Genomic DNA, 14,998 nt, shown 5'->3' on the forward strand with positions numbered 1-14,998 from the left:
CAATATACCTACTTAATAACACAAAAAAGAAGAAATGTGACTTGCTGTCTTATGAGTAGAGGCTATAATGTTGTTTGCATATTAAAAGTAAGCATATAGTCAGAGAAACAGAAAGTAATTAAAGACAGCTTTGTAGGGAAGGATAGAGGAAATTAAAAAAATTCAGTTCAAACATTATCTGTATATTTTGTGTATGAAAAATCTGACTTTTTACAAAGTCTTGAAACTTCTAGCTGCTGTGTGAAGTTGTATCACAGCAAAGCATAAAGAAAAAGGTCCTCCTTGCTCCAAAACATTTAGCTTTGTGGCACTCCCTCCTTTGTGAAATGCTGGAGCCAGCACAGAACCTGCTTTGCTATCTTCTCTGGCTTTGATGGTTTTGATACCTTCATCTCAAACTCCTTCATGAAAGTACTAACAGAGAAGTGTAGTAACTGTTATTCCAAGAAACCTTGAGATACCAGATGTATCTCCACATTTCTCTTTTTCCAGACAGGTGAAAGTAGCTGTGGTTTTCATGCAGTATGACACAAGGCCAAAAGAGGCAGAGATTGGCATACCCCTGATGTTGGAAACAAATTTTGGGGGTACATTGGAATCAGGAATATTTTTTTTTGGTGACTTAATAATAGCAGCTTCCTCAAAGAATATGACAGTAAATCACTCACCTGACAAAATTTGACAAAAGATTAGTCAAAACCTCACAGGGCCTGTTGAGACAACATATTTTATGATGCCACTTCTGTGCCAGTGTACAGTTGAGGCAGCTGCAGTGTTTTCCTTTAAGAAGTAGGAATTGCAGTTCAAAATGGACTAAAATCAAGCTATAATATCTCCATTTTTCCAATGCTAAGACATGAGGTTGCATTCAGGCTTTGATTTTTTGTGAGTACTGCAAGCACCCACATTAATTCTGTGTTTTGATTGACTTTGTTTGCTAAACTGACCACTGTGTGTATGTAGAAGGTCTGTTCCTGGGTCACAGTAACTATGGGTAGCTGTAGTTCAATAATATGTTATGTACCAGTGGGAGTTGTTGGGAAAGCTGGCAATCAAACCCAATAAACTGCTTTGGGATGCTGATGCCTTATTGCTCTGTCTCGGTGCCATATGATGAGTTTTTGAATTAGCCTTCAAAAAAACCATGACATGTAATAAACAGCATAATTTAGCATTCAGAGTCCAGCTAGGAGCGCAGGGTACCGGCACTCAGCACGCGGCACTCTTTCACCACGCCGGATGGAGTTTGTGTTCGAAGCAGCGCTGAGGCCACAGCATCCACAGCTCGGGCAGTGTCCCCCCGCTGCTGGGCGTTCCCGTGCTGGGGTGCCAAGAGGGGCTGCGAGTCTGTGTGTGTAGGAGTGTGAGTGTGCGTTTTCTGTGTGTGCGTGTGTCTGTGCATGTGAGTGCGTGTGAGTGTGTGAGTGTGACTGCGTGTGTGTGCCTGTGTGTGTCTCTGTGCGTGTCTGTCTCTGTGTGTCTGTTTCTGTGTCTGTGTGTCTGTGTGTGTCTGTGTGTGTGTGTGTCTGTGTGTGAATGTCTGTGTGTCAGTGTCTGTGAGTGTGTCTGTCTGTGTCAGTCTGTGTGCGTGAGCGTGTGTGCGGGCGGAGGGCGGGCAGTGCCCGGCGTGCCCGCTCTTGCCGCCGCCGTTGCCGCGGGCGGGACTCTCCGGGCGGGGGCTCGGCGGGGAAGGGGCCGGGGCGCGGCGGGAGCCCCATTGGCTCTGCCGGCAGCACATGTCGCCCGCCCGGCTATAAAGGCGGCCGCGGCCGCGCTGCAGCCCGTCCTCCTGCCTTCACGTTTCCACAGGGACGCCGTCAGCTCCAGTGCCGCCGCCATGGCCATCGACGCGTTTTTGGGTAAATGGTGCCTCATCTCCAGCGAGGGCTTCGACGAGTACATGAAGGAGCTGGGTAAGAAGCCGGCGGCTCCCCGCCCCCGAGAGGGAGGGATGGATGCCGGGATGCCGCCCCGGGGACGTGCTGCCGCTGCCGGCCGGCGAGGCTCTGTCCGAGGTCCGCGGGGAACGCGGTGCCGGAGCCGGGCCCGAGGGTGGGACGCGGCCCGGCCGAGAGCCGCGGGTGGGCGGCGGCCGCGGGGCTGATGCCGGGAATCTCCGGGATGCAGCGCCGGGGGCTCCGCGCCCTCTCGGCTCCGCGCACGGAGCGCTGGCCGGCAGCAGAGCTTTCCCGGCGGGAGAGCCGCCGCCTCTGGCTCCGCGCCCCAAAGACGTCAGCGACCCTTTCTGCATGGTAATGCCGCTGCCTGCGAGCAGGTGCCGGCACCTTCCCGCCGCACAGCGCTGCCCCCTCCCTCCGCAGGGCCGGCATTAGCCCGGCTGCGATTAGGCCGGCCCGCCCCTCGCTCGGCGCTAATGCCGGGCGGCAGCCGGCGCTGCCCGGGGCGGCGGCTCCGCTCGGTCACCCAGAGCCAGCACACAGACCTGCCGGGCCGGGGCTGCCGAGTCACCTTGGGTGTCTCCTCCCGGGAAAGCCGAACTGGATCCGCTGCTGTGGGTAACCGGCTGCCCTGCCGGAGGCTGTTTGCCTGCTTTCTTCTGCGGGTAGTCACACCTTTATCTCTGGGGGATGGTCCTGGCTTGTTATCCCTGCGTCCAGGCTGCCCTACATTTTGTAACGTGAAGTTACCGGATGAAGAACACACCCAACAGACCGGGAGCCTCATCTGCAAGCTCTGATTTACCACTTTCCTGTGAGCATCCTGGCTGACAGGTGATAGATACCTGGCAGTGTCTGTATGGCCAAGGAGCTATTATTTTCTGCAATTTGTTCACAGATGAAAGCCATGATATTTTCTCGAGAGGCAGAAGATGTAGGCTTATCATGAGAGGGAGAAGAAGGAATTCAGGTCTTGTGTTCTTCACATAAAATACAAAAAGCATCACTGCATTTACGCTCTGCAGACAGTGGTGGCTATAATTACATTTTGGGAGGCCTGTCAGTATGTGATAGGTATGATATGAGAAATCCTTTTTGGACTGAGCTCTTTGGGAGACTTTGGAGGAAATTCAAGAATTTTAAGCTCGGCTTGGTTGAGCCATGGATTAGGATGCCTTGATGTCCAATGGCCAGACCTAGGCGTGTGCCAAGTTGCAACTTCAAAGCAGAAATTAGGTGCTGCAACTGCAGAGCACCTCCCATGTGTAGGCAGCACCAGACTGTTGTTTGGTTTTAGATTGAAATCATAAACCCAGTCACTTTTCCATTTTACATTTATGGTTTAGGCAATTAAATTTATACCAAGCCACATTTTAGGAGCCAGTCATTTACTGGATTTCACCCTTGCTGGCTGCCTGTGAAATTCTCTGCCTTTGATCCTATTGATACACCACAAATGAGACCACGCAGATTCTGCTCATTCTGTGCAAAAGAACATTTGAGGACAAAGAAGTTGGAATTTCACTTCTTGCCATATGGAAGACATGCAGCTCATCTCTGTTTAGTTGGATCCCAAGCTGTAGCTGATGAAATAACTCCCAGATCACTCTGGCCTGGACTACAGCAACAGAACGTGTGTGGAGGTTACTGTGGCAAAAATTTCCAGTTCTGATCAGAAAAGCTGCACTGAGGATAACTGTTTTTTCTCTGTGAACTCAAGCTTAAGGCACAGTCCTGGAATCTCATTTGAGTCTGGAGAAGCAGTGTCTGGAAAGTGCTTCATTTCCCTCTCCAGGACACAGCCCTTCCCTCCACATGCCAGGGGAGTGCTGTGCTGATACTTGACAGCATTTTCTAACTAGAGCAGTTGCAGAACCCAGGCACTCACTGACTTGGTGGTGTTTTCTGCCCCATTTGGTTGCATATCAATTCATGGTTCTGATATGCTCTTAGCAGTTTGATGGAGTCATGTTGGTTGCTTGCTGCCCTCTTATTTGCATTTTCATCCTTCAGATCAAAAAGATTCAAGCAAACCCCCCAAACAGTGCATGCGGGGGCTGAAGCAGGGTGAATCTGAAGAGTTTTGAGGGCTGCTGTCTCCAGATCATGAATTTTCAGCCATTTGCAAATTGCTCATTTCTCCATTTCTCTGTCTTTTGCATGTCTGTGTAAGCACTATTTTTTATGATAATGATTTTCTAATTCACAACTCCATACTTTGTAAACAGGATGTAGAATATGGAATTTAATTAAAAATGGCATGTTTGCAATGGTGTACAAATTAAGGAAAAAGGGTATTTATTAAGTTTGAATAAAGTGGACTAATCTGTCAATAAAAATAACTTGTAGACTTTTTAATGTGTTCAGAATTTGAAGAGAGCAATTTTATTTTAGTTTAAGCATTTGTATTTGTTTTCCTTTCTGCAATTTTTTTCTGTTTGAAAAAAAAATCAGTGCTGAGTTTTGGGATATCTAGAAATCCTCTAGAGGGCAAAATGAATTTAACTTTAGCTCTCTGAGGAAACAAAAGAGTAACTGCAAATAAGCTTTTTTCCTTCCTCATCTGTGGAAAATTTAAAACATCCTCTTTCTTTGTGGCTCTTGAGCTTTGATTCTCAAGTGTGTTTAAGTGCCTAATTAAATGGGAATTAGGTATTTGAATTCTTGTGTGGCCCTAAGCCTCAGGGTTTAACTGACTTTGTGACACTCTGTGCCTTGCAGGTGTGGGTATGGCCATGAGAAAAATGGGAAGCATGGCCAAGCCAGACGTTTACATTATTCAGGATGGGGACACAATCACCATGAAAACAGAAAGCACCTTCAAAACTTCACAGTTCAGCTTCAAGCTTGGTGAGAAATTTGAGGAAAACACATTAGATGGCAGGAAAACTCAGGTCAGTATACTAGACTTTCTGATGAAAAAAGGCATTTCTTTGGGTGTTTTACTAATGGAGATGCTATTTTAAAATCACTTTTAACATTCACACTAGCAGTGCTTTATTCAATGAGCAGTTGTCTCTCTAAGTCTCATTGAAATATTTTTTTAACATGGATTAAGCACATTCCAAAGAGGGAGAGTGCTGAAATCAATAGTCTTGTGTATTTTGCTGTTTTCATTTTGTTGCAGAAGCATTTTTTTAGTAAAACTAACAGACCTCTAAATCCTTGTTAAAGCCAAATGCCACTTCATTTGAAGCCTGTGGAAAAAATGCCATTGATGTTTAATCAGAGGCAATTCAGCCCTAGGGTTAACCTTGCTGCTCTGTCTCTTATTTGCATAACAAGAGAGCCTGGTTCAGTGTGGGGTGGGATCACAGACAGCAAGGTAACAGTGTGAATTACAGGCACTAAACTCCAGTTTTAGAAGGCAGAGCTTCTCCTTGCATCTAGAAAGGAGAATATTTATCCCAAAGCAGGGAAAAAGCAAAGGATATATCTCATTTCCTCCTGTGAGTGCTCTCTGTTTATCACACCCCTCCCTCCAGCCACAAACTCTCAGTTCATCTATTCCTGCAAGATCAGATAAATGCTACACAAAAGCTCAAAGCCCATGTAACAAAGAGATGAACAGAGAACATCTTCTGCTCCTGTTAATTGAAATTGTGGATGCTGTCAAATGTTTGTCTGATGCAGAAATGTGTCAGAGCAGTGAGTTAGTTACTGTAAGAAGAGCATTGATAAAATGTTTAACATAATTTCTGGCTTTGTAGTTGTCAGTGATAAAATATTGTTGAGTGAGCTGGGGTGGGACTCGATTTCATTTGGAATAAAGTGTTGAAAAGCCTCGGTGCTGCCCAAATGTCATGGGGAAAATATTGATGGTCAGGTTCTTCTTTCAGACCCTTGTCAGCTTAAAAGATGATGGCTCATTGCTTCAAGAGCAGGAATGGGATGGCAAGAAGACCACAATAACAAGGAAGCTCGTGGATGGAAAATTGGTGGTGGTGAGTTCAGTCCCACTTTCTGATCCCCAAGTGCTGCTGGTTGGCAGCCTGAAATGTAACTCCTAACGTGTCTTTTCCTCCTGTTGGTCTGCACTGAGAGGTAAATTAAATTAATAAATGAATCTCTTTATCTTCTAGGAGTGTGACATGAATGGTGTCAAGTGTGTTAGAGTCTACCAGAAGGCATGAGGACATCTTCAGGTTCAGTAGGAACTTGCTGCAAACAACTCAGTTCAGTGGACAGAGATCCTTTTCACTCCGTATTTTCCTTTTCCCTGTTTTCTAGTATTTCAATGGACTGAGTAGCTGAGTGCAATTCTTTTTAAAGGCCGTGATGTAACTATTATGTAACTATTCTGAACTTAGGCTATTAAATAAAATTGTTGAATATATGAAGTGGAAACATTGTTACTAATGGAATTTTAAGTGAGGTTTCAAAAAAACCAACCCCATTTTGGTTTTAGGCTATAGTACAATCTGCCTTCAGCACAAAACAAGCCAATATATCACAAACATTCCTACTTTCTAAGATAGTAAAATTTGAAATTGAAACAACTCCACAGCCCAAACTTCAAATATTTTTTCTAACTTCCATGTTGCAAAGTAACTAGAATTGTGTGGGTATAAATAGGAGAGAAACTAAATTGGTGTTTAAGTAGAGGAATTGATTTTCAGGATTAGTTTGGAATTTTTTGTGTTTCAAACCCACAGTTTTCTTAATTTCAATACATAATACCCACAGTTTTCTTAATATATAATACCCACAGTATTTCTCAATAAATAAAGAAAACAGTTTTCCTAATCTCAAGATATACCAGTAAGCCAATGAGCATGATAAATCTAAGCAAGCACATACACACTTTCTTGAACAGAAGCCTTATTTTAAGAAGACTTTTCCTAGCAAAATTCTTATTCCAATGTCTAGTAACATTCTAAAAATTCTTAACGAAAATTGCTGAAATACTGCCTAAAACCTAAAACCTCATTTTTTTTTTTTAACTTGTTTGAAACACCTAGCAATGGAGCATATATGCTTTGAAGTGCCATAATAAATAATCAGAAATATCAGTGTCTTGAGTATTACTTTTACACTGGTTGGGAAACAGAGCCTATAATGCTACTTTTCTGCCAAAGAGATGTCAGATGAGACAAAAATTTAAAAGGTTTAGGTGAATTTCTGTGATACCAGACAAGCATGTCCTAAAAGTGAAACCATTTGGTGACAGGAAGGTTTCCATGAACTCAGGAGCCTGGGGGATCATGCAATCGCACAGGTCCTGTTGGCTGCATCTCTCATTGCAGAATCAATTTCTACTTCTGAGATTTCAGCTGCTCAGTGCATGGATCATATTACTGAGCTCACTCAAATAGAAAAATCTGTTGTGTTCATTCTGTGAACCATAGAAAGTGACTTTTCCCATCATTTTGGATCATTTATCTTTTTCATAATTTTATGACTACTTACACTGTCATCCCTTTTACCTCCGTCATCTGAAAGCATTTCTCCCTGGAGAATATTTCTTGCAATTTCTTTCTGTGACTCCTTTTTGGGTTGTCCTTTTCCATATCATTTTGTAGTAGTATTTCTCCTCATTTTAATAAGAGCCCCAAAGATAGAGGGTGCAGTCTTACACAGACATTAGAAATAGAAGGAATCTACCCACAGAATATGGGAATATGGAAAACAAACTGCTCTGATAAAGGACCTACCAAATTTCAGATCAGAAACACACTGAACAGCAACAGGCATGATATGAAAATCCTGTCTCCCTTCCTAAAGAGACAGTGTTGCTGCTCTCAGCTGGGCATTAAGCCTCCTGTGAGGTCACTGGTCCCTCACTTAGCCATGCTTTGTTTACTCCTGATCCTGGGTAGTGTTAATTGTTTATCTTCCATTTGAATGGAAAAACAGTCCAATGTCTTTTCTAGGACATCCGTTTTGATTACAATGAGATCACTTCTTGTAAAACAAAAGGCAGAAGAGTGTCTTTTTAGAGTGATTTCCTTTGGAAAAAAGGCTTATAAAGTCTGTGTATCTGTGCTCTCCAAATTCAGCCACATGTGAAGTAGAGGCTAGAGGTCCCAAAGATAACTATTCTTCCACAAATGTCATGAAAATAGGTGGCCTGATGAAGGAGATGGATCATTAAAGTACCTTGATGCTGGAAAGACTGCACGTGGAAGTGACACTTTGACATTAAATGGAAGTAAAACATTACGAGAGCTCTCGGCAGACACAAATTATCTTAGGCACAGAAGCTGACCAACGATAAGAGGCAGATCAAGAGGACACTGGAATTCTTTAGAGCTAATTTTCCAGAACTACCTAGTCTCATATATTTATTTGCTTTATTTTGATGTTAGCTCCAGCCTCAGCTGCCAGGAGCTTCAATGTAAGTGTACTGTGACCCAGAACTGCCATGTATACAACCTGTTTGTGTTAGATTAGACCACACACTAAAAATGATGATTGTTCTATAATACTGCAAGCTAACATTTATAATGCTCAGGACTTGAAAATATATTTAGTTCCCAGTTTCCTCCTATTATTTATTATACTAGGAAAAAGCTTCACTCTTCATGAGTTTATACACGCAATATTCCCATCAGTGCAAAACCACCAATTGTCCTGACATTTGAATAGCTGTACTTCACTGTATCACACATGAAGGCAGAAAATAAGACTTCTGAGTAGAACTGAAAAAGAAGAAGTTGTGCATTATCCAGCCAGGTCTGCTATAAAATGCTAAAGAAATAAATGAGGAGACAAGCTTTGTTGTCACATTTTAGTGCATGTTTTTTTAAGTACTTTGGAGGGATGAAAGAATGATGTTTAGCAAAGGAAGCTGCAAGTAGAACGTGCTCAAAGAGAAGCACTTTCCATGTCCAAAACACACTCATTTAAAGTTATGGGCAGTATCCAATTTATATCTTTAAATCTCACTGGCTTCTCAAATTGGTGTAGTTCTGCTGTTTACAAGGAAGAGGCTGCTGTTGATGTGTTTGTTTGTTTGCTGGTGAGTGGATGGGCAGGTGGAGTTTTTTGGTAGTGAAGTGGGATAAAGGAGTAGAAAATGAAGTTGTTGAGTAATTTATATCTGATATTCCACCACATTAGGGAAGTGTCTTGTTTGAGCTTTCCAGGAACACTAACAAAATGGCACTGTGCTCTGTGGAGCGTGTACTGGCTCTGGATAATGCTCAGACTATTAAGGATTTTCCTGTTATGGTTTGGTATTATGATTTATTTCAGAATTGTTATCCTACTCTGCCTGCAATCTCTGCAATTAACACTGGCTTTTCCACTTCCTCTCCCCTTCCTACCTCACACATGCCCTCCAGATCAAAGTTTTTTAATAAACAAGGTCCATGGTAGGAAACCTCTCAGTTTTCTGAGAATATGCTTTGACTGATAGCTGTCAGCTGTCCAGAAAAAAGAGTGCTTATTTCTTCAGGTGTGAAGATCAAGTGTAGGAAGGCAGTTTTGCTCTGCCATTGGCCACTTGGGCTATGTTAACTGAGACTCAAAGATCTGAAAAGCAAATTAATAATTGAATAGGCACTCTTTTTTTTTTTTTTTTTTTTTTTTTTCATGTTAAGACTTAAAAATCTAGTATTGCATAAACCACCTTATCTACTTCTAGGTAATATTATGTCCTATGAATTCTGTGGCTTCATAAAGCAGTCCATTCAAAGTAACTCTTATTAAGGTGAAATGCTGAAAATAAGTGGCCTGTGAATATTTCTCAGGGTCCTAAGAGAAACCTGGGTCTCTGCCCAGAAGCCCCATTTCAGCTCAGCCTGGGGTGTCAGTCTGTGCCTGAGCTGGTTACCAGAGGATAAGTCTCCAGCTCAGATATCTTCAGATTTCACACAAAAAATTCATGCTTAAAACTAACTTCTATGAAGGAAGTGCCATATTGTCATATTGTTTATATTCTACATAAAATGGTTTAACAAAAATAAAAGCCATGATGCAGAGCAGTTCCACTCAGACCTTTGCTGGCAATTCCTTCCCTGCCTGAGTATGTGCTGGCACAATGAATGGATTAGAAACCTTTGCACTGTGTTGATTATTTGTGATCGTAGGGGGAAAAAAGCCAGTGTGAGAGTGGGTGGGAACAAGTTAACATATATTAATTATTCTTTGATGCCTAATTTCAGTCCCATTGTTCAGCCCTGAGAGGACTTAGCACTATTTTCTTAGGTTTTGGAGAAAATCCAGCATCTGTGTAAACACATTTTTGTCCCATGGTTCTTGCAGCTTTGGCTTTTCAGCCCTTGTACATCAAATTAAGTTTTTGTTGACACTTCCCAGAATGGCTTTACTTCATACTATTATTTCAGAGGAAAAGGAAACACTATGAGAGACCCTGCTCCCAAGAGTGAATTCGGTTTCCTTTCTAGCAAAAATGTTTTCAAAATCAATTCCCTCTCCCAGGTGGTCCTAATTATATTCTGAAGATATTTACATGTGAGGTTCATTATGGTTTCGGAAGAAATGTAAAGTTTCTGCAACACATGCAACCTAGAACTAGTTTCAAATAATATCCTATAAAAATCTGCTGACTCCCAATTAGTATTGTTGACATTTTAAAATAAATAAGAAGTTTGTCATTAATCACAGATGTGCACTCTGAAATTAAATACCAGAAGACAAATATCCCAGTCTGAGGACCATGCATACCACTTATCCAGGACCTGACTTTTTGTTCCCCCAGGCAGAGCATCTGCTTCCCTTGGGAATTCCTGCTTGAAATCATCAAGTCTACCTTCAGAAAAGGTGTTACCTAAGGGTGAGCTCACTGTGCAGTGCAAGTGTCCAACAGAAAATGGAGTGCAATTTTAAAGCTGGGAAGGCAGGGAGGTGCAGCTGCACACCCCAGGGGCATTCGTGTTCTGTGGCCTGAATGTGTGTGGCATGCATGTGTGTGGCATGGTCTTCTGGGGCTGGGGTAGAGCCCTCTATGGTGGCCAGCAAATTCAAAAGCATTCAGGGTAGCATGGCCTGCATGGCTTGACCTCCAGGCAAACCTTGATCAGAGAGTCCATGACAGGGAGTTTCTGGGAACCCCTAGAGTACCAAGGCTCCTTGGGTGCATGCTAAGTTGGGGTGAAGGCAACTCGGACTGACTCTTCACTCTAGAAATTATGACCAGGCTTTGTTATGGCAATTTAATTCTATAAGTAGCAGTAGAATATACCAGTAGGAATTATTCCTATTTTATTGTGCAGTGTAATTAAGGCAAAATACTAATACTATCTCTTAAACTGCGTAAGGCAGTTTCTGATACTGGGATTTGCTCTGAGTGCTTTCATTTGTCTCATCTCATTCTCCTAAACTGCCTTGCTTTGTCCAGACTTAAATAAATAAAGTTGAGAAAATGAGACATTTCTATTCTTTGACATTTATTTTTTTCTGTTGGTGAGATGCAGAATGAAAATGCAAGGTGCATTTCTCTGCTGGGGGTACTGTTTGAATATATTGTTTGTATTCTTATTGCCCACTGCATGGAATATGGTCCTGCTGCAAAGGGCTACCTTAACTGCTGGCTGCTTTTCTGAAACTGTGCAGAGCAAAGGAAGCCAATTGAATGGAACAGACATCACAGAGGCCTCAGTGCCTTAACATCCTCACTTCTCCTTCCCCTTGTTGTCAGCACAACACAGTCCATGCTTATCTGAGCCTAAGCATTATCCTTCTGTATGCTCAGTCTTCATAAAGATTATTCTTTTTTTCCTATTTAAAAAAAAGATTACCAGGTCACTCAGACTCTGGTTCTGAACATCCAGCTGCTGTGGTAAAGTGGAACAGGTTTTAAGAAAGATAAGAATTAATATGTGGGTCTTGTCCAGTCTCCCCCTTTTAAATTTTTTTTAAGCTCTTTTTTTTCAGTCTATTTTTCAGCACCAAGACAATGACAAAAACTAAGTGCACAACTTTCCACTCCAACTACATGCAATGGTATCCATGGCAGCCATCTTGAAAGTCTGATTTTAAGGCAGTAAATGTCTAAGCAATTTTAGCCAGAGATTTAATTGTTTCCATATGCTCTTTGTTCTTATGCTTGTGCTGAAGTGGTGTCAGGCAGAATTTTCTGCAGTATTTAATCAGTTTAGTCCTGACCTATGAAAGTAGATAGATATGTGTTTACCCAAAAAGCCAATCTCTGCTGAATTTATTTTTTAAATAGTGACAGTGCTACTAATTTCTGAATGTAGTTAGTGATAATCAAATGAAGTAAACAACTTAATCTGAAAAGATCTGTTTCCTTTATTAATCTGTCAGCTAAAGCTCCATAGACCTGAACAAATTTCATCACATCTGGATGGAACTGGAACTCGAGTTTCAAGATGGAATGCAAAAATTTATAGCTTAATTTTTGATTTCTGCCTTGTTGTTATCTTAATTTGCAGAGTTCTGAGATTTCCCCTCATGTTTAGATCTGCTCCCAGTTAGTCAAGTCTGTCAAATGTACATTACTTTGGGAAGTTACTCAATTATATCCTTACCCCATGATCAATGTTTAAGACACAGTCATAGGTCTGCAGAGGAGAAGGAAGGAAAAATTAAATTATATACTTTGATATAATATGACCAAATAATAAATCTGTGAAGAAAGATCTCCCCTGAGATTTTTCTGTTACAGAAAACAAAAATCTGAAAAATCACCTATTCTTGGAAAATGAAGTGTACCAAACCTTTAGGAATGTTTAAAACATCTTAGATAAAGCTGAGAAAACTCAGGTCATCACCCATAGTTCTAATTCACAGATAGTGACTTATTTGGATATGGCTAGTATCCCTCCTTGTGATTAAAAATGCTGTCTGTGTGAGAGGTTGTCCAGACATCTACTGGAATTTCCCTTTCCCCAGCTGATAATCCTTTTGGTCAGCTGTGTCTTTATTCCACTGTAGTTGACTATTTTCTTAGAGATAAAATCATTTTTTTTCTCTATTCAGTGAGATTTCTCTGGTTGTGTTGTACTCATGTCTTTAAATTTCAGGAGATGCTTTGCCCTCTTCCATGATTTCTTCTATAGATTTTACTAGAGAGTTAACTTTTGCTTTGAGGCTGAATCCTACTGATTAGGATTTCTGGGCTGGATTCCTGCTAAAATCAAGAGATAAATGCATTTATTATAGAGGCACTGAGAGCATCTTGTGAAGCAACAGCCTTTGATATCAATGGAAAGCCTTGCATTATTGCAGTGTGATTGGATTAGGCTTTAGTAACTGAAAACTAATATCAGAAATCAAGTATGAATAATTCATTTTAAGAAACATTATTGACTCTTTAAATTATAAAAACTTCCTTCCTGATGTTTGTAATACTTATGATGGGAATAGAGTTCACTGGGAACAAATTTGAGTGGCACATGAAGTTTGATAAATTCATATATTCCTTTACTTATTTCGATGAACCTAATATTTAGAGCAGAAAGGAGAGATCACTGCTGCTGGTATGGTTTTATCATGCTTTCCCTGTCTTATTCTTGGAATAAAGAGTAGCATGTGGGGAACAAAACATATTTTATTCTCTTGGTGTTATTCTTATTTAATTACCTTATTACAGAGAAAATATTTCCCTTACTTGCCTTCAATAGTATCAAAAGATTTTAGTAGGAAGACTATGCAGTTGCATCAGAATATTCAGTTAACATTTCACTGTTAACTTTGATCTACTTTTTTCTTTAATTTAGTGCTTGTTGGGACATCTTTTGAAGAAAACACCAATAAAACACGTTGTAGAATATCATGTCTGCACAGTTACTTCATGTCACAGAAACAAGGCTGTAATTAATTTTTGACTACCTTTTACAATGGGCGGTTACCCTTGCAAGTCTTGAAATTAACTTGCCATAATAAAATGTCAGTTATTTAATAAGTAACTTGCTTTGCATGGTAATTTGCATTTAGATACATCAAGGAGGAAAAGGAAAACATTATGCTGTGTTATTACTGTGAATCCAATGGATTTGGAAAAGCCAGATTTATTTAGTGTATAGGTCTCATTACCAGCAACATTATGCTTTATGAGATATCTCTTATCTGCTCTTTGAAACATACACTTGGAGGTAACTTGGTGTAGTTTCAGATGTTATTTGAGAACAGGTTGTATGAATAAAAGCATGATTTTATTAACACAATTACTCTTAATACTGAAGCCAAGAAGAACCAGTGGAAGTTTTCTCATGTGAGAAAATGTGCACTTCAGAGGTGCATTCTACAGGTGCACTTCTGGTAGGGCAGAGCAGCAAAACCTCTGCTTTTATAACTCTGCCTTTCTATCAAATAAAACCATGTCTCTTGAGAATTCTGGTGGGCCTTAGAAGTGATTGGCTTTCTAACGACCAGTGTCTGATTTGGCCAACCATTCAGTTCTCCTTCAGATGCAGACCCCAAAGTATTCACTGGCCCCTGGAAGAAAAATATCATTTACTGTTCAAAGGTTTTATTTATGCGAAAGGAAAAAGTTGTGAAGAACTGGTAAGCAACCATGGCATGTGTTCTGTCCCGTTTTTGTCCTTCAGTGAGGCTAGGTCGAGCATTTTTCATAGTGAAAGGACTCTTCAAAAGGTAAGTTTGAACATTTTGCTGATTTTGCTTATCTTTATATTAGGAGGTTTAAAAGGCTTTTGCTTATTTCTGTTCTGTAAAAAGATGGATTTCATGAAATTAATTCAACTTTCATTTTTTACAGGTCTTTAGTAGTTGTAAAAGAAGAATTTCCAAAGTATTGTTTATGAGTATTTAATGTTCTAATGCTGTATACTAGATTTATTATAGATATTGAAAGAAGTTGAAAGCTGAAAGGACTCAGATGCTAAGCTCAAGTATAACTGTGCAAATGAAGTTTTATTCTACTGAACCCAAATACCTAATTTTATTTTTTATGGACTGTTAACTGAAGTTAACAGTCTCCTAGTTACTTGTGCACTTTTCAATACTTTGATCTTTCTCTCCTTTCTCTCCTTCCTTCCTTCCTTCCTTCCTTCCTTCCTTCCTTCCTTCCTTCCTTCCTTCCTTCCTTCCTTCCTTCCTTCCTTCCTTCCTTCCTTCCTTCCTTCCTTCCTTCCTTCCTTCCTTCCTTCCTTCCTTCCTTCCTTCCTTCCTTCCTTCCTTCCTTCCTTCCTTCCTTCCTTCCTTCCTTC

At 41.0% G+C, this 14,998-nt stretch overlaps 1 protein-coding gene across 1 annotated transcript; it reads left to right on the forward strand.

The window, feature by feature from the left end:
- Positions 1 to 1,239: 1,239 nt before the first annotated feature.
- LOC134415681 (fatty acid-binding protein 5-like) lies at positions 1,240 to 6,910 on the forward strand. Its single transcript, XM_063151384.1, is given in 6 exon segments — positions 1,240 to 1,345; positions 1,594 to 1,722; positions 1,725 to 1,913; positions 4,620 to 4,792; positions 5,738 to 5,842; positions 5,981 to 6,910. Coding segments are annotated over 6 exon segments (753 nt in total). The 3' UTR covers positions 6,032 to 6,910.
- The last annotated feature ends 8,088 nt before the right edge of the window (positions 6,911 to 14,998 follow it).

Source organism: Melospiza melodia, chromosome 1, assembly GCF_035770615.1.
Source record: "Melospiza melodia melodia isolate bMelMel2 chromosome 1, bMelMel2.pri, whole genome shotgun sequence".
In the NCBI taxonomy this organism is placed as follows: Eukaryota; Metazoa; Chordata; class Aves; order Passeriformes; family Passerellidae; genus Melospiza; species Melospiza melodia.